The 27,164-nt window shown below is 36.3% G+C and overlaps 1 protein-coding gene across 4 annotated transcripts; it reads left to right on the top strand.

Annotated features, from left to right (window-relative positions):
• Positions 1 to 246: 246 nt before the first annotated feature.
• Positions 247 to 24,148, top strand: LOC106058151 (uncharacterized). Of its 4 annotated transcripts, none has more exons than XM_056040738.1 (6): positions 247 to 561; positions 4,762 to 4,916; positions 9,154 to 9,285; positions 11,217 to 11,372; positions 12,095 to 18,332; positions 23,658 to 24,148. In XM_056040738.1, exons 2-5 carry the CDS (start codon positions 4,824 to 4,826, stop codon positions 12,710 to 12,712), a joined length of 999 nt encoding a protein of 332 aa, XP_055896713.1. In that variant the 5' UTR covers positions 247 to 561; positions 4,762 to 4,823; the 3' UTR covers positions 12,713 to 18,332; positions 23,658 to 24,148. The 4 variants fall into 4 exon arrangements, with proteins under 4 accessions (XP_055896713.1, XP_055896712.1, XP_055896711.1 ...); XM_056040737.1 differs by having other exon boundaries at positions 248 to 511; positions 4,787 to 4,916; XM_056040736.1 differs by having other exon boundaries at positions 249 to 511.
• Positions 24,149 to 27,164: the final 3,016 nt, after the last annotated feature.

Raw genomic sequence — 27,164 nt, forward strand, 5'->3', positions numbered from 1 at the left:
CTAAACACTCAGCTCTTTTATCTTGTAGTTGTAAAAAAAAAAGGTTCCCTCTAAAACGTTCCCTGACTCGCAAAACAATGAGTTGTTCAAGTTTCCAACCTCCAATTGACTTGTTCATTATTCTCCTGATACTAGCATGTGAATGGTTTCATAAGAAGTAATTTGTTTAGCTTCCACCTAGCCCCCTCTCAAGTCGCGATGTAGTCGTGATAAGGAGTCTCATTGGGACAAGCTTGACTGATCAATGTATTTACCTGACTAATAGCTTACAGAATGATAGACTCAGAGAGACCTTGTTGGCTTCTTATAACAGGTTGTTGTTTTAATGATTGCAAGCCGAATAGAAATGATCGTTTTATAATGACACGACAGACGAGCTCAATTTCATTGTCAGACAAGAGTCAAGTCAAAGAGTTGTCAGGACAGTCTAGTGCTATGTGTGTGTATTGGAACAAAATACTTCATAAGTTTCATTCATCTGATTTATAGTATTATGATCTTCAATCATTATGTAAGTTTTAAAAATCTTAAAATGTTTTGATGGATGTGGACTATCAACTAGTAAGTCTAAAGTCTTATAAAATCATTTAGCGTTCCCTCTCTGTTTGTCGGTTTTTATCTCCCTTTTTTAACCATGCTAACTTTTTGTATTTTATCTTTTAAAAACACAACGGTAGGAATAAAGTAAAAAATATTTTTTTTAATAAATCAATGACAGACTCAACAAAAAGGAAATCAAATCATGAGGAAATGTTGATTGAATATGAAGGTAAAGATATTTTAATGATAAATATGACATCCTTCATCTCTCGGCTTCTGTTCTATCGAGGGACGCCCCTACCAGGCGGTACTAATAGATGCCGCCTATACTTTACTGTAATTGCTGCTGCTGCAAATGTTGGCTACAACCATTATTACGTCACACAAGAAGAGTAGCCAGTTCAGAGCTGAATTTCCCGCATTCAACTGAATCTTCTTCTAGAGTAAATAGAGAGTTTGTGAGCAATTGTCAACTCATTAGTTCAACAAAAAGACTTTAGGCAAAACACATTCAACAGTTGTAATAGACGCACACAAGTAGAAAAGATTTGACAGTGAGATCGTAGTTTTCAAATCCGACGGAACATTGCATTGCCCAGTGGAGACATTCTACAACTAGATTCATTCCATTCCCAATGTTTTAAGTAAAGTAGAACAAGAGACATCATACACCTATTCCTGCTTTCTGATTGGTTCCCCTCTCGTGGTCGTTGAACTGAAGACTGACTAGAAGGAAAGTTCTTAGTCACGTAGACAGTACAATGGCCGTCTAGTCGCAAGACACACCTGTTTCAAAGCTCCAGATGGCCATCACGGTGTACACTAAATTGTACTTCTCGTCTTCACTTCTGCAGCTGTCCAGTCAAAGCAGTAACATGAGTTTCAGTCTAACAGAGAACCTGAATTTAACTACTCCCTTAGTGACGCCTTAATCTGTTGAACCGTTGGGGCACCACACATGAGCTGTCGACCATCTTTCGCCATTCCTCTCTGTTTTCTTGCCTTGGATAGAATCTGTTTCAATGACAAGCCCGACATTCTTTGATATTGCCTTGGATAGAATCTGTTTCAATGACATGCCAGACATTCTTTGATATTGCCTTGGATAGAATCTGTTTCAATGACAAGCCAGACATTCTTTGATAGTGTCTTGGATAGAATCTGTTTCAATGACAAGCCCAACATTCTTTGATATTGCCTTGGATAGAATCTGTTTCAATGACAAGCCAGACATTCTTTGATAGTGTCTTGGATAGAATCTGTTTCAATGACATTCTTTGATAGTGTCTTGAATAGAATCTGTTTCAATGACAAGCCAGACATTCTTTGATATTGCCTTGGATAGAATCTGTTTCAATGACAAGCCCGACATTCTTTGATATTGCCTTGGATAGAATCTGTTTCAATGACAAGCCAGACATTCTTTGATAGTGTCTTGGATAGAATCTGTTTCAATGACATTCTTTGATAGTGTCTTGAATAGAATCTGTTTCAATGACAAGCCAGACATTCTTTGATAGTGTCTTGGATAGAATCTGTTTCAATGACATTCTTTGATAGTGTCTTGGATAGAATCTGTTTCAATGACATTCTTTGATAGTGTCTTGGATAGAATCTGTTTCAATGACAAGCCAGACATTCTTTGATAGTGTCTTGGATAGAATCTGTTTCAATGACATTCTTTGATAGTGTCTTGGATAGAATCTGTTTCAATGACAAGCCAGACATTCTTTGATAGTGTCTTGGATAGAATCTGTTTCAATGACAAGCCAGACATTCTTTGATAGTGTCTTGGATAGAATCTGTTTCAATGACATTCTTTGATAGTGTCTTGGATAGAATCTGTTTCAATGACAAGCCAGACATTCTTTGATAGTGTCTTGGATAGAATCTGTTTCAATGACAAGCCAGACATTCTTTGATAGTGTCTTGGATAGAATCTGTTTCAATGACAAGCCAGACATTCTTTGATAGTGTCTTGGATAGAATCTGTTTCAATGACATTCTTTGATAGTGTCTTGGATAGAATCTGTTTCAATGACAAGCCCTACATTCTTTGATAGTGTCTTGGATAGAATCTGTTTCAATGACATTCTTTGATAGTGTCTTGGATAGAATCTGTTTCAATGACATTCTTTGATAGTGTCTTGGATAGAATCTGTTTCAATGACATTCTTTGATAGTGTCTTGGATAGAATCTGTTTCAATGACATTCTTTGATAGTGTCTTGGATAGAATCTGTTTCAATGACAAGCCCTACATTCTTTGATAGTGTCTTGGATAGAATCTGTTTCAATGACAAGCCCAACATTCTTTGATAGTGTCTTCTCACACACGTACATATAGATATAGAAAGCCAAACTAGATAGTGTGTGTGTGTGTTGAGAGTCGATCAAATGGAGGATGCTAAAAAAAAACGTTTGTGTTTGTCATTCTAATCAAATAAAAAAAGGTCTAAATGTGTCAATGCGAGAGTGTGTGTGTCATTCTAATCAAATAAAAAAAGGTCTAAATGTGTCAATGCGAGAGTGTGTGTGTCATTCTAATCAAATAAAAAAAGGTCTAAATGTGTCAATGCGAGAGTGTGTGTGTCATTCTAATCAAATAAAAAAAGGTCTAAATGTGTCAATGCGAGAGTGTGTGTGTCATTCTAATCAAATAAAAAAAGGTCTAAATGTGTCAATGCGAGAGTGTGTGTGTTAGAGGTTTTAAGGTCAAAAAACAACATAGAGTAGATGAACAATTTCGATATTAAATGAAGAAGCCGAAGTCAGAGCGGAGGACTAACTCTTTTGTGGGCGGGAGGATGGAGGGGTGAGTAAGTCAGCGCGGAGGACTAACTCTTTTGTGGGCGGGAGGATGGAGGGGTGAGTAAGTCAGAGCGGAGGACTAACTCTTTTGTGGGCGGGAGGATGGAGGGGTGAGTAAGTCAGAGCGGAGGACTAACTCTTTTGTGGGCGGGAGGATGGAGGGGTGAGTAAGTCAGAGCGGAGGTCTAACTCTTTTGTGGGCGGGAGGATGGAGGGGTGGGTAAGTCAGAGCGGAGGACTAACTCTTTTGTCGGCGGGAGGATGGAGGGGTGGGTAAGTCAGAGCGGAGGACTAACTCTTTTGTGGGCGGGAGGATGGAGGGGTGGGTAAGTCAGAGCGGAGGACTAACTCTTTTGTGGGCGGGAGGATGGAGGGGTGGGTAAGTCAGGGCGGAGGAGTAACTTTTTTGTGGGCGGGAGGATGGAGGGGTGAGTAAGTCAGAGCGGAGGACTAACTCTTTTGTGGGCGGGAGGATGGAGGGGTCGGTAAGTCAGAGTGGAAGACTAACTCTTTTGTGGGCGGGAGGATGGAGGGGTGGGTAAGTCAGAGCGGAGGACTAACTCTTTTGTGGGCGGGAGGATGGAGGGGTGGGTAAGTCAGAGCGGAGGACTAACTCTTTTGTGGGCGGGAGGATGGAGGGGTGAGTAAGTCAGAGCGGAGGACTAACTCTTTTGTGGGCGGGAGGATGGAGGGGTGGGTAAGTCAGAGCGGAGGACTAACTCTTTTGTGGGCGGGAGGATGGAGGGGTGGGTAAGTCAGAGCGGAGGACTAACTCTTTTGTGGGCGGGAGGATGGAGGGGTGGGTAAGTCAGAGCGGAGGACTAACTCTTTTGTGGGCGGGAGGATGGAGGGGTGGGTAAGTCAGGGCGGAGGAGTAACTTTTTTGTGGGCGGGAGGATGGTGTGATGGGTAAGTCAAAGTGATATCAGAACTCAAGGGCCAAAAGTATGTGTTCGTGTACATGCCGGTGGGGGAAGTTATTAAGTGGGTCATTCCAAATCAAGTCAGAAGTCCATATCAGAGAACATTACGGTGAGCAAACAAACAAAAAAAAACAGATGGAGAAAGAGAGAGAAGGAGAGAGGGTGGTATCATTTCATTGTCATAGATGCACGGGCTAAAGACAGTTTTTTAATGGGGGTTAGGGTTTATTGAACATATAGATAGAAGAAGATGTTCCAACCACAATAAACACTCTGTAGCCTGGGAACAGATCAACGGGCGTAACCAGTGTGTCATGCTAGTGTTACCTCTAAAGTGTAGTTCCTATTGGCATATTGCGAAGATATTTAACAATATCAATAACCTGGTCCCACACATACACACAGACAGGGGAGACAACTCCAAACAAAAGTATCATGTTTCGTTGTTTTGTATTGATTGTAGGATCAATGTTTGATCTCTTTCTCAGGTGCTAGCCCATTGTCTACTTTCAGTCTTGTGCTTAACTTCCTGCCTTCAACTGAGACGGTCATGGATGAAGGAAGACTAGGTGCAGCCAAGCGTGGCTCCAGACGCATCAGGAAAGTCACCCATATTCTGAATGAGATTGTAAAGAATAAACAAGTAAGTGACACTGTCCTCAACAAGCTCTAGGGGGGGGGGATTTCTACTGCTGTAATAAACTTTAGGGATTCTAGCTTCCAAGTGACGCCCTCAATAGAGATTTACGTTTACGGAAAAGGATGGGCCGATAGCGTGTATGAAAATCAGTTCCCATCTGGCAACATTGGGCTCCTACATAAACAAAATCATTTCCCAAAATTAATCATTATATCATTTCACAGGGCGACCATAATCAGCTCCCGTCAACAGGAGGGGGCGGTCTCCTCAAGTCACGTGGCTGTCACATAATAGAAATATGGAGGGATTCCCCGTGGTGCTCGACTCAAGTCTCCAGATTTCAAAATCCCAAACTATGGTCTCATACAAGGGAATGGGGGGTTCTCCTGATCCACAATGTCTGTTCAGAGAACTCCTTCTGGGTTGTTATCATCATTAGTATCATTATCACCACTGTAACCCTGAAGTGGTACGAAGATGTGAGGAACTAGACTACTTACAGACAACTAGACTACTTACAGACAACTAGACTACTTACAGACAACTAGACTACTTACAGACAACTAGACTACTTACAGACAACTAGACTACTTACAGACAACTAGACTACTTACAGACAACTAGACTACTTACAGACAACTAGACTACTTACAGACAACTAGATCAACTGAGTGGTTTCAAATTTTGTTAAATGTCACCATGTTGATACGACAGTTTTACCTTATTTAAAAAGTCAAGCCTCCCAAATACAACTTCTCCTATTCTAAATAAGTCAGTTGTATTATACAACGTAATGTGTACATTGTATCGGACAACGAAATGTGTACATTGTATTGGACAACGTAATGTGTACATTGTATTGGACAACGTAATGTGTACATTGTATTGGACAACGTAATGTGTACATTGTTTTGGACAACGTAATGTGTACATTGTATTGGACAACGTAATGTGTACATTGTATCGGACAACGTAATGTGTACATTGTTTTGGACAACGTAATGTGTACATTGTTTTGGACAACGTAATGTGTACATTGTTTTGGACAACGAAATGTGTACATTGTATCGGACAACGTAATGTGTACATTGTTTTGGACAACGAAATGTGTACATTGTTTTGGACAACGTAATGTGTACATTGTTTTGGACAACGAAATGTGTACATTGTATTGGACTACGAAATGTGTACATTGTATTGGACTACGAAATGTGTACATTGTATTGGACAACGAAATGTGTACATTGTTTTGGACAACGAAATGTGTACATTGTATTGGACTACGAAATGTGTACATTGTATTGGACTACGAAATGTGTACATTGTATTGGACAACGAAATGTGTACATTGTATTGGACAACGTAATGTGTACATTGTATTGGACAACGAAATGTGTACATTGTTTTGGACAACGAAATGTGTACATTGTTTTGGACAACGTAATGTGTACATTGTATTGGACAACGAAATGTGTACATTGTTTTGGACAACGTAATGTGTACATTGTATTGGACAACGAAATGTGTACATTGTTTTGGACAACGTAATGTGTACATTGTATTGGACAACGAAATGTGTACATTGTTTTGGACAACGTAATGTGTACATTGTATTGGACAACGAAATGTGTACATTGTTTTGGACAACGAAATGTGTACATTGTATTGGACTACGAAATGTGTACATTGTATTGGACAACGTAATGTGTACATTGTATTGGACAACGAAATGTGTACATTGTTTTGGACAACGAAATGTGTACATTGTATTGGACTACGAAATGTGTACATTGTTTTGGACAACGAAATGTGTACATTGTTTTGGACAACGAAATGTGTACATTATATTGGACCACGTAATATGTACATTATATTGGACAACGTAATGTGTACATTGTTTTGGACAACGAAATGTGTACATTGTATTGGACTACGAAATGTGTACATTGTATTAGACTACGAAATGTGTACATTGTTTTGGACAACGAAATGTGTACATTGGACAACGTAATGTGTACATTGTTTTCGACAACGTAATGCTTACATTTCATGGGCGTAGCAGGTTCAACCCCCCACCCCACCCGAAGTAAAATCCCCCCCGGAATATAATGACTGATTTTTTGCTTTGATTCTGTTTATTTTAGGTGAGATTTTAATACTAAACCATCACATGTCCCAGCACAGCGAATGGAGTTTTGAGTTTAAAACCCGCCTACCAGGATGTTTTGCAGTCCACGCTTCTATACAACAAAACCAAAAAAAAAAAAAAAAAAGAAGGCTAACGACAATCCCCAGATTCCAAGAGCATAAGTTCAGGAAGATTTTGATTTTAAAACCCCCTCCGAAATTTACGATAAACAGCCTCTTCAATATTTTTTTAGTTTAAACCCCTCTTCAGCGGGATTTGAAGCTAAAATTACCTTCAATATAAAACAAGGTTACAAAGACAGTTTGTGTGGAAACACAAACTCAAAATCGGCCCCTGAAGTGGTCCACCCAAGCAGGTAAAAAGGCAGGTATCAATATTTTCAGAAAGAACATCAGAATTAAATTATATCAAAGACAAATGACAGAGAAGAATGGGGAAATGAGGTTGACAGATCTTGTGTGGTCCCCCAGCGGTCCAGCAGACCAAAGGCAGGACCGGTCCTACAGATTGCGAAACGGCTAGCGCGGTGCCTAGTCTGGGTAGGGATAAGGATAATAAGTGAAAATTTAGAATTTTTGTAATAAAATAAATTCGTCATTGCATTTTATTCATATTTTACTTCGTGTAACATCACGGTCAGTAGAAGGCAGTATTCCAACAAAAAGCCGATAAACATTCACATCTGCCTGTAAGATTTACTTTTTTAAGAGATCAAGACAGATTTAGATCTAGAATCTACATTTACATGCCACTGACTATTGGGCCTACAGTAAATTCGCCTTATTATTTTTATTTCATGAAAGTTGACAATGCCGTTTTTTTTTTTAATCGCGATTAGGATTGGCGTTTTCCTTATTTAATGACACCCCAAAATGACGATTTTGTCGATTTTTAAGGACATTTTTTATGAGTTTTCAGGATAATGTAATAATTTCAGGAGATTTTCATGAGGTTTGCGGGACATGTTCTCCGACAAAATGAATTACGCATAATAGAAGTTGCGATGACATAGAGGCCATTACGAGGAAAGTGCAAACAAGAACATCCTAGTACAACAAAGTGCCACCCTTTTATAGAGATCCTCAGAGAGGGTAGGAAGAGGCTTCAGACATTACCAGTGACAGATTTTTGTGGAAACAGCTTTCCAGCGAATGCGCCTAACGCCGGGAGGGTCTAAGTCAGTAAGAATAGCAGATTAGGTTTTTGAAATAAAACTTTTTAATAGCAAGATAATACACTGTAGGTACCTCAGAATATGCATTTTGTTGGCTTTCAATACCTGAAATAGTGCTTGGCTGCAAAGCTCCGCCCCGAAGCCCGCTGGAGAAGCTCACAGCGCTCCCCCAGACCCCCTTGCTGGCAATTTTTTCCACTAACTCCAGGAATTACCTTTTCTATGTTACAATAACCTTTTTCTGAAAGAATGAAAGGTCAGAATGTAATGACAGACACACTCACACACATACAAACATATATATATATATATATATATATATATATATATATATATATATATACATATATATATATATATACATATATATATATATATATATATATAAATAAATAAATAAATATATATATATATATATATATATATATATATATATATATATATATATATATATATATATATATATATATATATATATTAGCGAGTCCCTCCCGAAAAAAAATCCTCGCTACGCCCATGCTCAGCGTAACAACTGTAACAATAACAACATTCACACATACACACTCGCAACCAGCGCTGTAGACTTCTATGTACTTCTTGGTGACGACATATGACATTGTAACTCAGCTGGCAATGGCGGGGAGTCTACAATTTTTTAACTAACTCCAAGAAGAACCTATTCTAGGGGACAATAAACGTCTTCCGAAAGTATGAAGTGTTAGAATGTAACAAAGATTAATTATGTACACACACTCACACGCACGCACATACACGCACGCACACATATTTTTTTTTTTGCCTGGGTAGAAAAACCCTCAAACCCCCCTCCCCCCAAAAAAAAAAATCCTGGCTACGCCCATGGTACATCGTATATGACAATGATCCGTCCTAGAATAACTCTTTCTTGCTTTCCTTAGGTTGTATATCAACACTGTCTGTCCCGCGAGCAGCAAGAGTCCAGCAGCAAGCTACTGACCCAAGTGGTCAGAGTCAGGAAAGATGTAGTTAAGAAACGAGTTTTGCTACAGTGTCTGAACATGAGAAAGCAGGTTAGTCTTATAGACTGAGAAAACAGATCCGTTTTAGAGCAAGAGAAAACAGGTTCGTTTTAGAGCAAGAGAAAACTGGTTCGTTTTAGAGCAAGAGAAAACAGGTTATTTTTAGAGCAAGAGAAAACAGGTTCGTTTTAGAGCAAGGAAAAACCGGTTCATTTTAGAGCAAGAGAAAACAGGTTATTTTTAGCGCAAGAGAAAACAGGTTCGTTTTAGAGCAAGAGAAAAGAGGTTCGTTTTAGAGCAAGAGATAACAGGTTATTTTTAGCGCAAGAGAAAACAGGTTCTTTTTAGAGCAAGAGATAACAGGTTAGTTTTAGAGCAAGAGAAAACAGGTTCGTTTTAGGTCAAAGAAAAGAGGTTAGTTTTAGAGCTTGAGAAATAAGGTTAGTTTTAGAGCAAGAGAAAACAGGTTAGTTTTAGAGCAAGAGAAAACAGGTTCGTTTTAGAGCAAGAGAAAACAGGTTAGTTTTAGAGCAAGAGAAAACAGGTTAGTTTTAGAGCAAGAGAAAACAGGTTAGCTTTAGAGCAAGAGAAAACAGGTTAGTTTTATAGCAAGAGAAAACAGGTTAGTTTTAGAGCAAGAGAAAACAGGTTAGTTTTAGAGCAAGAGAAAAGAGGTTAGTTTTAGAGCAAGAGATAACAGGTTATTTTTAGCGCAAGAGAAAACAGGTTCTTTTTAGAGCAAGAGATAACAGGTTAGTTTTAGAGCAAGAGAAAACAGGTGAGTTTTAGGTCAAAGAAAAGAGGTTAGTTTTAGAGCTTGAGAAATAAGGTTAGTTTTAGAGCAAGAGAAAACAGGTTAGTTTTAGAGCAAGAGAAAACAGGTTAGTTTTATAGCAAGAGAAAACAGGTTAGTTTTAGAGCAAGAGAAAACAGGTTAGTTTTAGAGCAAGAGAAAAGAGGTTAGTTTTAGAGCAAGAGAAAACAGGTTAGTTTTATAGCAAGAGAAAAGAGGTTAATTTTAGAGCAAGAGAAAACAGGTTAGTTTATATACAACACTTCTGTCTCATGATTCAAATGATATTTCTTTTCGATCACCTGATTCTGCCTCATGATTCAACAACACTTCTATTGTATGATTCAACAACACTTCTATTGTATGATTCAACAACACTTCTGTTGTATGATTCAAAAACACTTCTGTCTCATGATTCAACAACACTTCTGTCTCATGATTCAACAACACTTCTATTGTATGATTCAACAACACTTCTATTGTATGATTCAACAACACTTCTATTGTATGATTCAACAACACTTCTATTGTATGATTCAACAACACTTCTATTGTATGATTCAACAACACTTCTATTGTATGATTCAACAACACTTCTATCGTATGATTCAACAACACTTCTATCGTATGATTCAACAACACTTCTGTCTCATGATTCAACAACACTTCTGTCTCAAGATTCAACAACACTTCTGTCTCATGATTCAACAACACTTCTGTCTCATGATTCAACAACACTTCTGTCTCAAGATTCAACAACACTTCTGTCTCATGATTCAACAACACTTCTGTCTCATGATTCAACAACACTTCTGTCTCATGATTCAACAACACTTCTGTCTCATGATTCAACAACACTTCTGTCTCATGATACATTAACACTTCTATTGTATGATTCAACAACACTTCTATTGTATGATTCAACAACACTTCTATTGTATGATTCAACAACACTTCTATTGTATGATTCAACAACACTTCTGTCTCATGATTCAACAACACTTCTATCGTATGATTCAACAACACTTCTATCGTATAATTCAACGAATTTTTTACTAAGCTCAACAAAGACATCAACTGACAATTCAGCCCAAACATTTTTTCTACCGTATAACAACTTATCTTACAACTCATCTAAAAACTCATCTACAAACTCATCGAATCATTTTCTTGTTTTAATATCTCCCAGAGCAGCTCAGCGTCATCCTCCCTAGATTCTCTGGGCGCCTATGGAGGTCAACCTTTGTCTTCTTTCTCGCGAGACGTTGACCAGAGAATAGCATGGTACCATCCCAAACTTCGACGTCATAGATATGTAGAGAGAGTTAAACAAAACTGTGCGGATGTAAGTACATTGTCAAGTACTAGCACTAAGTACAATGTTAAGTACTGGCACTAAGTACAATGTTAAGTACTAGCACTAAGTACAATATTAAGTACTAGCATAAGTACAATGTTAAGTACTAGCACTAAGTACAATATTAAGTACTAGCACCAAGTACAATGTTAAGTACTAGCATAAGTACCATGTTAAGTACTAGCACTAAGTACAATATTAAGTACTAGCACCAAGTACAATGTTAAGTACTAGCACTAAGTACAATGTTAAGTACTAGCACCAAGTACAATGTCAAGTACTAGCAATAAGAAGAGTACATTTTCAAGTACCAGCACCAAGTACAATGTCAAGTACTAAGTACAATTCCAAAAATCAAGTATAATGTCAATGCCAAGTACAATGTCAATTACTATTACTAAGTGCAATGTCAATTAATATCAGTAAGTACAATGTCAAGTACTATCACTGAAGATCTGGCTGAGTTTATTTCGTGTTTCTGCCAATCTCCTAACTACATCAAACATCTCAGCTATTTTAGTTTCTTTTTCGTGCAAGTTTTTATAGAACTCGTTCTTTTCCAGGAGTTCCTAGGTTTCAACACAAACAATTTAGTTGTCAGTTTCTCTTGTCAATGTACTGATTGCCTTAGAAAGTCAAAGAACATAACGACGTTTCTTTACTAGCAGCAGAGAGTTTAATGTTGACCTTTTGGTTTCTTCTCTCGACAGCAAGGCGCCATTTTAAATGAACACGAGGCTAAAACTAAAATGGATAGTTTTTTCAAACAACTTCGAGAAGACGAAGAGAGAAGAGCCTTGACCTTGGCCCAACAACGTCTCACTACCCGAGTCCAAAAGAAAACTTTCAGACGTCTTGGTGGACTGCTAGTCACTGACGAGGACGCGCCGAGGGATGGAGACTTTCCAGATCCATTCGGCACTGTCAAGAAAGTCTACGATGAAAACCCTTTTGAAAAACTGGCAAGTTTGAGGCCAAGCTATTATAAGATGGATCTTTTCCGGGGGGCTAGAGCTGACACAACATTAAGCAATGTGCAGAGACACTCAGTCAAAGAAAAATCTCAATCCAATAACTTGGCCTCCCTTGGTGAAAGTTCTACAACTCCATTGCCAGGAACGACAATCAAAAGACAAACTTCGCCATCAACATCTGATAACAGAATATCCCACAGAACAAGGTCAAGGATGCTTGACAGACATGATATTTTAAGTCCTATTAACAATGTTACTAATGAAACAATGGCTGATATAAACAAACCTGTTCGAGACCATTCCTTAGTTCTTCCTCCAATTAGTATGACCAAATCCATGGTCAAACCATATTAATAATGTACAGTAAATAACAAGTGAATTTTCAAATGAAAGTTTGTTCGTTGTTATGTTATGTTATAAAAATGTAATGTCTCATGTCTCGGTGGATGTTATGTTGTAGTGGGTATTTATTTTGGATGTGATCTTAGCGGATGTTATTTCTTAGTCGATAATATGTCTCAATAGATGTTATATCTCAATGGATGTTATATCTCAATGGATGTTATGTCTCAGTGGATGTTATGTCTAAGTGGATGTTATGTCTCAATGGATGTTATGTCTCAATGGATGTTATGTCTCAGTGGATGTTATGTCTCAGTGGATGTTATGTCTCAATAGATGTTATGTCTCAGTGGATGTTATGTCTCAGTGGATGTTATGTCTCAGTGGATGTTATGCCTAAGTGGATGTTATGTCTCAGTGGATGTTATGTCTCAATGGATGTTATGTCTCAGTGGATGTTATGTCTCAGTGGATGTTATGTCTCAGTGGATGTTATGTCTCAGTGGATGTTATGCCTAAGTGGATGTTATGTCTCAGTGGATGTTATTTCTCAGTGGATGTTATATCTCAATGGATGTTATGTCTCAGTGGATGTTATTTCTCAGTGGATGTTATATCTCAATGGATGTTAAGTCTCAATGGAGGTTATGTCTCAGTGGATGTTATGTCTCAGTGGATGTTATGTCTCAGTGGATGTTATGTCTCAGTGGATGTTATGCCTAAGTGGATGTTATGTCTCAGTGGATGTTATTTCTCAGTGGATGTTATATCTCAATGGATGTTATGTCTCAGTGGATGTTATTTCTCAGTGGATGTTATGTCTCAGTGGATGTTATTTCTCAGTGGATGTTATGTCTCAGTGGATGTTATGTCTCAGTGGATGTTAAGTCTCAATGGATGTTATGTCTCAGTGGATGTTATGTCTCAATGGATGTTATGTCTCAGTGGATGTTATGTCTCAGTGGATGTTATGTCTCAGTGGATGTTATGTCTCAGTGGATGTTATGCCTAAGTGGATGTTATGTCTCAGTGGATGTTATTTCTCAGTGGATGTTATATCTCAATGGATGTTATGTCTCAGTGGATGTTATTTCTCAGTGGATGTTATATCTCAATGGATGTTATGTCTCAGTGGATGTTATTTCTCAGTGGATGTTATATCTCAATGGATGTTATGTCTCAGTGGATGTTATGTCTCAGTGGATGTTATGTCTCAGTGGATGTTAAGTCTCAATGGAGGTTATGTCTCAGTGGATGTTATGTCTCAATGGATGTTATGTCTCAGTGGATGTTATGTCTCAGTGGATGTTATGTCTCAGTGGATGTTATGCCTAAGTGGATGTTATGTCTCAGTGGATGTTATTTCTCAGTGGATGTTATATCTCAATGGATGTTATGTCTCAGTGGATGTTATTTCTCAGTGGATGTTATATCTCAATGGATGTTATGTCTCAGTGGATGTTATTTCTCAGTGGATGTTATATCTCAATGGATGTTATGTCTCAGTGGATGTTATGTCTCAGTGGATGTTATGTCTCAGTGGATGTTATATCTCAATGGATGTTATGTCTCAGTGGATGTTATGTCTCAGTGGATGTTATGTCTCAGTGGATGTTATGTCTCAGTGGATGTTATGTCTCAGTGGATGTTATGTCTCAGTGGATGTTATGCCTAAGTGGATGTTATGTCTCAGTGGATGTTATTTCTCAGTGGATGTTATGTCTCAGTGGATGTTATTTCTCAGTGGATGTTATATCTCAATGGATGTTATGTCTCAGTGGATGTTATGTCTCAGTGGATGTTATGTCTCAGTGGATGTTAAGTCTCAATGGAGGTTATGTCTCAGTGGATGTTATGTCTCAGTGGATGTTATATCTCAATGGATGTTATGTCTCAGTGGATGTTATGTCTCAGTGGATGTTATGTCTCAGTGGATGTTAAGTCTCAATGGAGGTTATGTCTCAGTGGATGTTATGTCTCAGTGGATGTTAAGTCTCAATGGAGGTTATGTCTCAGAGGATGTTATTTCTTAGTGGATGTTATGTCTCAGTGGATGTTATTTCTTAGTCGATGATATGTCTCAGTGGATGTTATGTCTCAATGGATGTTATGTCTCAGTGGATGTTATGTCTCAGTGGATGTTATGTAACAGTGAAACCATATTTTTAAATGTATTTATATTAACTTGAGCGCCGCACAAATCTTTTTTTTTATATTGTCCAGACTTTTGAAATCTATGCGACAAAATATTTTGTTTCTTCATGCTTGAATTCTTAACCACTGAACTGAAGAAGGAAGGATGTACCTCGTAATGTTTGAACTGAAGAAGGAAGGATGTACCTCGTAATGTTTGAACTGAAGAAGGAAGGATGTACCTTGAAATGTTTGAACTGAAGAAGGAAGGATGTACATCGTATTGTTTGAACTGAAGGAAGGATGTACCTTGTAATGTGTGATGCCATTGAGGACGCTTCAGTTGGTGTCCAGGAAATTCTTCTCAGTGGTCAAAGAGCTCATGAGGCGGTCTACATTAGTGGACTGTAGTCACAATAATCCAGGGTTCGAACCCTACCCTCCGCCTTTTATTTTTACATCCTAGATGCTCACTAACAGTTTTTGACAAAATCGCAACCTTGGGACAGTTATTCGCAAAAAAAACGAAAGCTATCAAACTGTTGTAGTTTATTTTCGGTATTTCCCCCCCAAAAAAAGGCGCATTCTACATATAAAGCATTTAAAAAATCACACACATTCCGAATTGTTTAAACAATCGTTTTCTTTGTCACTAAGTCTACTTCATAGACTTTATCTAGACTTCATAGACTTTATCTAGACTTCATAGACTTTATCTAGACTTCATAGACTTTATCTAGACTTCATAGACTTTATCTAGACTTCATAGACTTTATCTAGACTTCATAGACTTTATCTAGACTTCATAGACTTTATCTAGACTTCATAGACTTTATCTAGACTTCATAGACTTTATCTAGACTTCATAGACTTTATCTAGACTGGACATGGAGATTTTTGAACACTACAAAAAATGTCGTGAAAACTTTTTAGAAAGTTGGATCAAGGCGTTGTTTTGTAAAGTAGTTAAAAGAAGTAAAGTTGTTGTTTTTTCAACCCTAACCTATGTAACATTTCATTAAATTTTTAGATATAGATCAAGTAATTGAACATCAAAAATCAGAGTACTGTAGTCTTATAATTATTGTTTTGCAAATTTTAGATACATAATCTGAAAGATCTAGGTAATCAATCTATTTAAATGTACATTAGATGATTTTAATCAACATGAATTATTTCCATCTAGGATTTTTGTAACATTATCTCAATGGAAACAAACAGGAAATGGTTTTGTTTCATATTGTTAGACACCTTATTTATATAGGTTAGTTATTTTAGTTATTTAGCGACGCACCATAGTAGACGCATATTGAACGGGACTAGTGACGTTTGGGATATGTTGGGTTAGAGACCGGAAAATCAGTTAGCGATAGAACAATCCAGGGTAACGACGTGTTTAGTGACAGAGACTTATACTGTGGCCTTTTATCAGAATAAATCTATGTGAACTTGTCCATCATCGTTGACTACATCTCTTCACTAGTTATAATCGATGTGCCAGTTCTTGTTTGACTTGTTGGTCAACTGCACGTAATACACCCGAACAATTACACCCAAACGATTGCAGAGTAATTGGTTGACTTCAAGACAGCCTGAACTAGCAACATCACAGTGGCGACCCCGACGCCCGAAGCCCGAACATCGAACCGGACCTCGAAGCAGAACGTTTACTCAGGTGAGGGTCGTGCACTCGAAGATATAAGATTTCATCGGAGTACGGCTGAACACAGCATCATCGCAGAGTGACTTTGTTCTGGATCTACAAGCAGTCGTCGCCTGTTTGATCGCACGTTCAACGAGCCGTTAACTCAGGGTGACCTTCGTCAGGACCGTAATCATCGCAACGTCTGGTCTACTTAACCAGTATAGTATCAAAGCCTGATCTTCATATGCTGAATCGACCTACAACCAGAGAAACCGTTCGTTCATAACGGGTGAGAGATCGTTAGTGAACCTGTTGGACATATTTTTTCTTCGTCATAGGAGCCACATTGAGTATCAAGTTTTACCTCGTCAGTTTCGAGAAGGACAGTTTGCCCGCTGTCAGAAGTATTGTGAGTACTACAAGTTTGGTAGCTAACTAAATCGAAATCGCTCTGTCGTCTTACCCTTGGAGAGATTCTTGTGGAGCAGTTTGCTCATTGAACCGGTTGCTTGCCACGTTTATAACGGTCACTGTGTTTAACCTTTGGAAGGTTAGTAAAGTTGTATGTATCATTACTGAACATTGATATATTTAGTATTCGTCGGTCTAGACCATATCTAGACGTGCTGATATTGTTGTGGAAATAGCTACATCCACTTAATTTCGTTGAAAACCGTTAATCGTCTAACGGAACGTCGTCGGAGGTGACCTTGGTTTCACCTAGTCTACATTGGACAGTTTGGTCTAGTGAAGCAGAGTACAACAGCAAACTTCGTCGTACTACCAGAGTAGCAGCAGAAGCAGTGAACTATTTTAGAGAACCGTTATTCGTCAGCCCAGATCAAGTCATCGTCAAGAAAGTCGTTATTCGTCAGCCCAGATCAAGTCATCGTCAAGAAAGCCGTTATTCGTCAGCCCAGATCAAGTCATCGTCAAGAAATTCGTTATTCGTCAGTCGTCCAGATCAAGTTGCCGTCAAGAGACTGTTATTTGTCAGTAGTCGTCTACACAAGTCAAGTCATCGCCAGAAGAACCGTTAACCTATTCGTCAGTAACTGTGTACACAAAGTCGTCGGAACTACACATACGGTCATCAACAGTCGTCGAAGAAACTGGAACATTTTGCTGTGGCATATCAGGACATCTGTGGCATTACGTGGGATACTGGTAGCACCGGAGAACAGAGTCAGAACTGGAAGAGAGGCAGTGGAATTTGTTGTGATCTAGCATATTCGGGAGTCCGAACAAAGGGATCTTTCTTATCAAAAGCTAAGTGCCATTTTTCTTATTAGTATATGTTTAGATTGCCCTTAGAAATAGATTTTGTCTAAATTTGGTACGTTAGCCTGAGTAAAATCAGGTGGTGCGCCTTAAAACCCGTCGGGGTAGAAGACGTAATTTAGATGAAAAGCTATATTATACATTTAGGGTTGTAATTTGTTTTGTTTGTGTAAACGTCATATCCGTTGTTGCCTGGTTACTTCGTGACGTTATCATTGTGTGCCATATTGTCACATCCCAACCCATAGTGATAGTCTCATTTAATTATTTCATTTGTTTATATTATTTTAAATTATTTATTTTTATTAATTTAATTAGATCTGTATTTTTTTTCACTTAATGATAGAAAGTGCGGGTAGGATTCTTTCATTGTGAATCAGACTAAAATAATTTTTAGTTTGAGCGGTTAGAATCAAATATGATTTTGCCATGAGAATAATGCCGAAACTGGCTATGTAGTCAAACACTATCGTCTGGCTAAATTTAGATCTGCAAATTGTTGTACATCTCTTTGGTACAATTTGATTATCTAGACTCTAATTTGAAATATTATTAATTGGAAGATGAATGAAGGTAGTACATTCTAGATATATATATCTTGTTGAAGATATATTTGACATTGTATACACATATTTGTTTCGTATGGTTAAATAGAACCATAATCTACTCTAGATCTAGACAGTCTTTGAATTTACTCTGGACACTTCACTGTGACTTCAGTGCCAGTCATACCAGGTTTTAAAATTGATCATAGTTATTCATACTAGATCTAAAAGTCATAGTGCTCTTGATAACTATAGATCTAAATAGTATTATTATACATACTATAATATACTAGATTTAAATTTGTGTGTAATACTGGACCTAATATACAGATTTGAATATAACCATAATAACTCAGACTAGATTTACACATTTACTAAATCTATAGATAGAGACATAACACTTAAAACTGGTATAAAAGTGTGTAAAAACTTTTAAAGTATAGCCATAACCAATATAGTCTAAGTAAAAATATATATAAAATATAAAACACAATGGCTACATCATCATATGTGGACCTTAAGGAGGTTAAGGAAACAGCTATGCAGGATGGAAAGGCCATGGAGTTAAAAGGAAAGGACTTAGCAGCTTATGTACAGCAAGTTGTGAAGGAAGAAACGGAACGTCAAAGACAAGAGATAGAAAGACAAGAAGAACGTCAGAGACAAGAAAGGATCAGAAAGGAAGAATATGAGAAACAAAAAGAGGACCAAGATAGGCAAGACAAAGAGAGAGAAAAAATTAGAGAGCATGAAGCGAAAATGGAGAAAATGAGATTGGATGCAGCACAAGCCAGAGCTCAAACTGAACAAGGAAATAACACAAATAACTCAAATAATTCTACCACACAAAGAGACAACCATAATTCACAGACATGGCTAAAGAGAAAGATACAAAGTTTTGATGAACAGAAGGATGACATTGGTGATTTTTTGAAAAGATATGAGGCAAAAATGTCTACATTTAATATGCCTGAAGAAGAATGGTCTGAAATACTGATAGACTTTGTTCATGGTCAAGCTCTAACAATATGCCAAAATCATGACCATCATATTGATGATAGCTATCAGGTTTTAAAAAGAGAGTTGTTAAATGCCTATGGTCATAATGCTACAACTTTTAGAAAGAAATACTTTGACAATATACCATCATTAGGAATAGAACCCCAAACTACTATTAATATGGAAAAGGATTTTTTCAATAAGTGGGTAAAATTAGAAAAAGTGAATAACTCTTATGAGGGATTAAAAAATTTTATTCTAGTGGACAACTTTGTAAATAAATGTGATCCTCAGTTACAATCTTTTATTAGAGAAAGAAACCCAAAAACTATAGATGAAATAACAGAAATAATGAGAGTATACAAAAATGCCTATCCAAATAAACCATTTTCTGATAGGGATAAGAGCAAAGTAGATTTAATAGGATACACCAAAGAAAATGTTGATAGAAGTAGAAATAGAAACAGATCAAATAGTGGAAATAGAAAATATAGTGAAATAACCTGTTTTAAATGTCAAGGAAAAGGTCATATAGCAGCTAACTGTAGAAGAGGGAATAGTAGGTCTGGAAGTAGAAATAGATACAATGAACAAAATAACAGTAGATATAGGAGTAGAGATAGGAATGACAGGGGAAATTATAGAAATAGGAGTTACAGTAGGGAATACAAAAATAAAGGTACAGATAGGATATATTTCATGGAAGGAAATAGGAACAATTTTGCAGTGTACCCAGGGTTTGTAGATAGAATTCCAGTGGAATTAATCAGGGATTCAGGTTGTAACACTTTGGCAGTAAAAACTAAATTTGTCAAACCTCATTGGTATAAAGGGTTTACTAGGAAAGTAGAATTAGCAGATGGCACCGTAAGGGAATTTAAAGCTATAAGGGTATACATTGAAACTCCATTTTTCACTGGCTATTGTGATGGCATTGCAATACCAGAAATGAGATATGATATGTTAGTAGGAAACATAAAAGGAGTTAAAGAATGTTCAAGAAAAGAATTAGAAGACTGGCAAAACAAATACAAAAACATAAGACAAAATCATGAAAACATAGAAACACAAAATATAACAAGTATGGTAATAACAAGATCAATGGATAAACAAGATGAGAAACAGGAAAATACAATAAAACGTAATAAGTAATGATAAAGAAAAAGAAACCAATAATGTACTACAAATAGAAAATACAGATGTTAAGGAAAGAGAGATAGAAAATGAAACACAAAATAGTCTTGAAACACAAATATCTCAAAGTGAAAAAGAAACAACACCCACATTTGCATTAGAACAAATGAATGACAATATTATTGGGAAAATATATTCAAGAATACTAGATAAAAACAATAATAATCCAATGGAGAAATTTTGTATAGAGAATAAAATATTGTTTAGACAAACAAGTAATGATAACAAGAAAATAAAACAACTTGTCTTACCACAGAAATATTGGAAAGATGTTTTAATCATGACACATGATAATAATTTAGCAGCACATAGGGGAGTAAAGAAATGTTATAGGAATTTGTCAAAACAAGTATTTTGGCCCAAAATGAAAGCAACAATCAACAAATACATAAACTCATGTGACATATGTCAAAAGAGATCTAACAAAAGCCTAGTGAATAAAGCACCTATTCAAGAAATGGATGAACCTACAGCACCATTTCAGAAAGTATCTATTGATTTAATAGGTCCTTTAATTCAAACTGAAAATAATAACAAATACATTCTAACAGTAATAGACATGTTTAGTAGATACCCAGAGGCAATCCCATTATCAAATACAAGTGCAGAAAATATCATTAATGCCATAACTCAAAAAGTAATTACAAGACATGGTATACCTAAAATTATATTGAGTGATCAGGGATCTCAGTTTAAGTCAGAACAATTTAAGAAATGGACTAAACAATACAATATACAGCACATATACTCTTCGGTTTACCACCCGGAGAGTAACGGTTTATGTGAACGATATGGTGGATCATTAAAAAGATCACTAACAAAGATAATTCAGAATAATCAGAACAAGTGGGATCATTACATTAACTATGTACTATTTGCTCATAGAAACAACATCCATGAAGCAACACAATTCTCACCATATGAAATAATACATGGAAGAAAACCCAGAGATGAATTAGATGTTTTTAAAGAAAATCTAATAGATAATGAGAATAAATTAAATAATGACAGTGAAACAACAATCACAACAGAATTAAAAGAAATATGGACTCAAGCATATAACAACAATAAGAAGTATAAACAAAGTGCTCATGAGAATCTAAATAAGAAAAGACAATTGAAAACACTAGAAGTAGGAAACAATGTATTAATATTGATAAATGACCTGAAAAATAAAATTGGTAAACAATGGAAAGGTCCATTTAAAGTGATAAAACAAATTAGTGATGTGAATTATCAAATTGAAATAAATGGGAAAACTAAAACATATCACATAAATAATTTGAAACTGTATCATGATAGAGAAGATGAATTAATACAAAACATTCAGGAGGAAATAGAAAATACATTTTCAGAAAGAGAAGAATGCTTGATGATAATAACAAATGAAAATCATAATGAAAATGATATTAAGGAAATACCTGTAATAGAAACAAAAGAGAATCAAACTTGGCAAAAGATTAATCTTAATAATTTGACTAAGGAAAAGTCAAAAGATATAACTAAAATAATACAGGAATACAAAGAAATTTTTTCCAGCATACCAGGAAAAACTAATATTATTAAACATGACATTAAAGTAACAGACCCAAAACCTATCAAACTTAAGCCATATAGAATACCGATACATTTACAAGACAAAGTAAAGAAAGAAATAGACAATTTACTAGAATCAGGTATAATTGAGCCATCAACATCTCCTTATGCTTCACCAATTGTGATAGCCAAAAAGAAGAATGGAGATATAAGGTTATGTATTGATTATAGGAAACTTAACAACATCACAGAATTTGACCCATATCCAATGCCAAATATAGAGGATATTTTACATAAATTAAATGGAGCAAAATTTTTTACTAAATTGGATTTAACTAAAGGTTATTGGCAAATACCTTTAACAGAAAATGCAAAACCTTACACAGCATTTGTAACACCATATGGTATTTTTCAATGGAATTATATGAGTTTTGGATTAGTAAATGCACCTGCCACATTTAATAGAATGATGAACATGATAATTGGAAACAAAGAAAATGTTATTTGCTATTTGGATGACATATGTATTTTTAATAATAGTTGGGAGGAACATTTGGTAGATGTAAAAGAAGTATTCAAAATAATAAAAGAAAGTGGACTTACAATTCAAGCAGAAAAAGTAGAAATAGGATTGGAGGAAATAATTTTCTTAGGACATAAAGTAAATAACAACATGATTAGCCCTATTGAAGATAACATAAAGAAAGTACTTAATATTGAAATACCTACAACAAAAAGACAAATTAAAAGCATATTAGGAATAGTAAATTATTACAGAAAGTTTATAAAGAACTTAGCAGAAATAGTGAATCCATTAAATGACTTACTTAAAAAAGGAAAACCTCAAAAAGTAGTTTGTAATGAGGAATGTGTGAAAGCTATTGACAGAATTAAAGATGTTTTTAGTCATGAACTAATATTAAGACTACCTGATAAAGACAAAATATTTTATGTCACAACTGATGCATCTGGTAATGCTATTGGTGGTTGTCTAATGCAGAACTATGATAACTTACATCCTATATTATATGTAAGTAGAAAATTATCAGAGGCAGAGAAAAAATATAGTGTCATTGAAAGAGAAGCCTTAGCTGTAATATGGGTAATTACTAAGCTAGAGAGCTATTTAATAGGAAGGAAATTCATATTATTAACTGATCATAAACCTATTCAATATATACAGCAAAAGAGCATGAAAAACAGTCGTGTTTATAGATGGTTCTTAGCACTACAGGAATATAAATTTGAAGTGAAAGCTATTAGTGGATCTGTGAATATTGTAGCTGATCTATTGTCTAGAATGACATTGAAATGAAATACTTTTGTAAATAAACTATGATTATATTGAGTATGTAATATATATTAATATATTGACACCATTTATATGTTATGAAAAAGGGAGATAAGTAAATTTGATGTTAAGCATTTAAAAGTAAGTATGGATATTTTTTTTGTGTGAATCATTTCATATATCATTGACGAAAGTTAGTTCTATGGAAAAGGGTGAGTATAAAAGAAAAATGGACAAAAGCGTATAAAAGGGTGGTAAGAAAAAAAAAAAAAAAATTTATTGAATGTGTAAATAAAGTTTGTAATTGTTTTTTGAAATATTGTATTTTATCAGATTACTGTCAGTGAAGAACAATTGTGACTTGTGAGGTGCCCATAGGATGCCACATTTTCCTCTATGATGAACTGTGTACTAAGGAGGATGATTCTGGAATGTTATGAACTGTTATGAACATTGACATGAATATGAGGAACTGTCAAGATGAAGATGTCAAGATGAAAATGTCAAGATTTTATGTTTGTGGTCTTCCCCTTAAATTGAAAATGCCCTTGTAAGACTTGACAGTAGTGGAAAAATATTGACATATTTTTTTTTCAAGGGGGGGAGGAATCTGTTAGACACCTTATTTATATAGGTTAGTTATTTTAGTTATTTAGCGACGCACCATAGTAGACGCATATTGAACGGGACTAGTGACGTTTGGGATATGTTGGGTTAGAGACCGGAAAATCAGTTAGCGATAGAACAATCCAGGGTAACGACGTGTTTAGTGACAGAGACTTATACTGTGGCCTTTTATCAGAATAAATCTATGTGAACTTGTCCATCATCGTTGACTACATCTCTTCACTAGTTATAATCGATGTGCCAGTTCTTGTTTGACTTGTTGGTCAACTGCACGTAATACACCCGAACAATTACACCCAAACGATTGCAGAGTAATTGGTTGACTTCAAGACAGCCTGAACTAGCAACATCACAATATATTTGCGTGAATATCCGAGAAATGATTTTGCATTATTTATAAACTTCGAAAACTAAAGATCATTACTTTTCTAAGACAGAAAAGATTGATTGGGGCGACTCCCCTTAAAGCCTGAAAAAAGAGTTTACGTACATAAAATCTCTAAATAGATATGTCTGTGAATCGATCGATCAGAATGTATTTCCTGTGTCCAGTCTAGATCTACTATATCAGTCTAGGGTGCTCCTTATTTTTGATGCGCCTTACGTCATTTCCACTTCCTTCTAGACAAAACCAATGCTAACAGAATGACTAAGATAGGCCTAGAGTCTTTTTCTTTGTTTTTTCTCGAGATAGAGGGCGAGAAAGCAATAGTACTTTGTAACACTGTCAAAACAACTAAATCCTCATAGCATTGAAAAGATCAATCTAGATCTATGATCTTTTCGCTACATTCAAATGGGGTCATATAAACGTTAATAAAACTAAATTGATATTTCTTTTTATTTAGACAACAACATATCGAGATGTATGTAGAAAGGGGGGAACAGGGATGGGTGTGTACGAAGGACTAACTTTTCTTATCTTATCTTATATAATACAGACGTTACTTCAAAAAAGAAGATGATTACGTCCTACGCGTCATGCATTTAGTCATGCATATTAACCAATGACTTAAATTCAGCCAAGTCACTGGTTTTCCTGGCTAGCTCAGGCAACCCATTCCATGCTCTAATAGCAGTAGGGAAGAAGGAGTGTTTGTACAAATTTGTCCTAGCATATGGGACAAGGAATGTGCCTTTATCTTTGTGTCTTTCAGAGTATTTTATTAAATTGTGTTTTTGTATTTGAAGATTATGATTCAGTGTTTTATGTATGATTGCTACTCAGTTGATTTTGACGATAAAACTTCCCTTTTCAAAGTCTAATTCCAAGAGCGTATTCAAGAGAGGTTACAAATTTCTACCAGTGGTGGGGCTCCATTAATTAAGTGCAGTGAATAGTCATCTGCCAAAATTGAAAAAGACTAAAAGTGGCTCAACAAAGATGGCTAAGACGGATTTTAGGAGTCAGTTATAGAGATCGGGTCTAAATCAAGGAAATCCTATACCGAAATGGGAGTCGACCCCTTAGTAAGGTTGTGACAGAGCGTCGCGTGAGGTTTGCGGGACATGTTCTCCGACAAAATGAATTACGCATAATGAGAGTTGCGATGAATCCTAATACAACTTGGCGCCAACTTGGCTTTCAATATCAGAAATAGTGCTTGGCGGCGGGGATCCGCCTCGCGCTGGGGGAGCTCTAGCGCTCCCAAAGATCCCTTGCTGACAAGGGCGAGGAGTCTACAATTTTTTCACTAACTCCAGGAAGAACCTATTCTTGGGCACAATAAACGTCTTCCAAAAGAATGAAGGGTCAGAATGTAATAGAGATTAATTATGTACATACACACACACATCCATACAAACATATACATATATATATATATATACTTTTTTAGGGGGGGAGCCGGGGGGATCCCCCCCATCCCCCCACCAAAAAAAATCCATGATATATATATATATATATATTTTTTGGCGGGTGGGGGGACAAACCCCTCCCGAAAAAAATCCTGGCTACGCCCATGCAATATAACAATATAGATACATGTATTCTTTAGTAATAATGTTTTAAAATAATTGGTATTTGAGTAGAAACTTAGCTACAAACAGAGCTAAATGCATATTCTGCCATGTTGGTATGTAATCTGTATTTAAGTCATTGGTATAGTGAAGTAACCAGCTTAGACAGAAACAGTCCGCTGCATTCATGGAAAGTATGATTACTGGAAGTATTATAGCATAGCAAATAGATTAGAAGCTTAAGAAAGGTATGCAATAGCATGCATAATACGTATATTGACTCCAAATTCTGGAAATATAAAATATCAGGTTGTACATAGTTTCTATTGGCTTATAAAATAAACTTTATTTACATTAAAAATGTAAGCGCTGTCTGCCTTTATGTATTGTAGGCTACAATCAACTCTTACTCTCCATTATTATTTAACACGTTCTGATGGAATCAACGTTGGTATCGTTAGTCAGGAGAGAAAGAGTTAATTCTATCCTTGAAGAAGTCGAAAAAAAAAGCAAAACAAAAACTTGAAAAAAAAAATCATTTTCTCCTTCAGCAGGACATTCAAGAAACTTGGCACTAACTGTACAGGTGCATACAAGGAAACAAGAGGAATGGAACTAACTGTACAGGTGCATACAAGGAAACAAGAGGAATGGAACTAACTGTACAGGTGCATACAAGGAAACAAGAGGAATGGAACTAACTGTACAGGTGCATACAAGGAAACAAGAGGAATGGAACTAACTGTACAGGTGCATACAAGGAAACAAGAGGAATGGAACTAACTGTACAGGTGCATACAAGGAAACAAGAGAAACTGAGTCCCTTACTTACCTTGAACTGTCTTACCTTGAACTGTCTTACCTTGAACTGTCTTACCTTGAACTGTCTTACCTTGAACTGTCTTACCTTGAACTGTCTTACCTTGAACTGTCTTACCTTGAACTGTCTCCACACCAATAGATGGAAGTTTCACTTTGACGTGGTTTTGGTGTCCAGATGGTCAATGTCATTACGTCATCGTGGTCCAAACTATCCTGCTCTTCAATTTAGAAATCCTGTTTGTTCAACTGATGAAAGTCTCAGCGCTAGTTGGTCATGATGAGCTCAAGACGTTTTAACTTAAGTCAAAAATAGAAAGGCACCTAAGTATAACATTGACTCCAGGAAGTAATTCTATCCAGGCTTGAAAGATGGTGGAACTGTCCATAAAGAATCTATAGGGAAAACAAAACAGGGCATACGTAGTGTATGAT

Source organism: Biomphalaria glabrata, chromosome 9 (assembly GCF_947242115.1).
Source record: "Biomphalaria glabrata chromosome 9, xgBioGlab47.1, whole genome shotgun sequence".
Taxonomy (NCBI): domain Eukaryota; kingdom Metazoa; phylum Mollusca; class Gastropoda; family Planorbidae; genus Biomphalaria; species Biomphalaria glabrata.

Excerpts from the sequence above, each read along its gene's own strand:
- LOC106058151 (XM_056040735.1), top strand. The coding sequence starts at position 13,594 with ATGGATGTTATGTCTCAGTGGATGTTATGTCTCAATGGATGTTATGTC.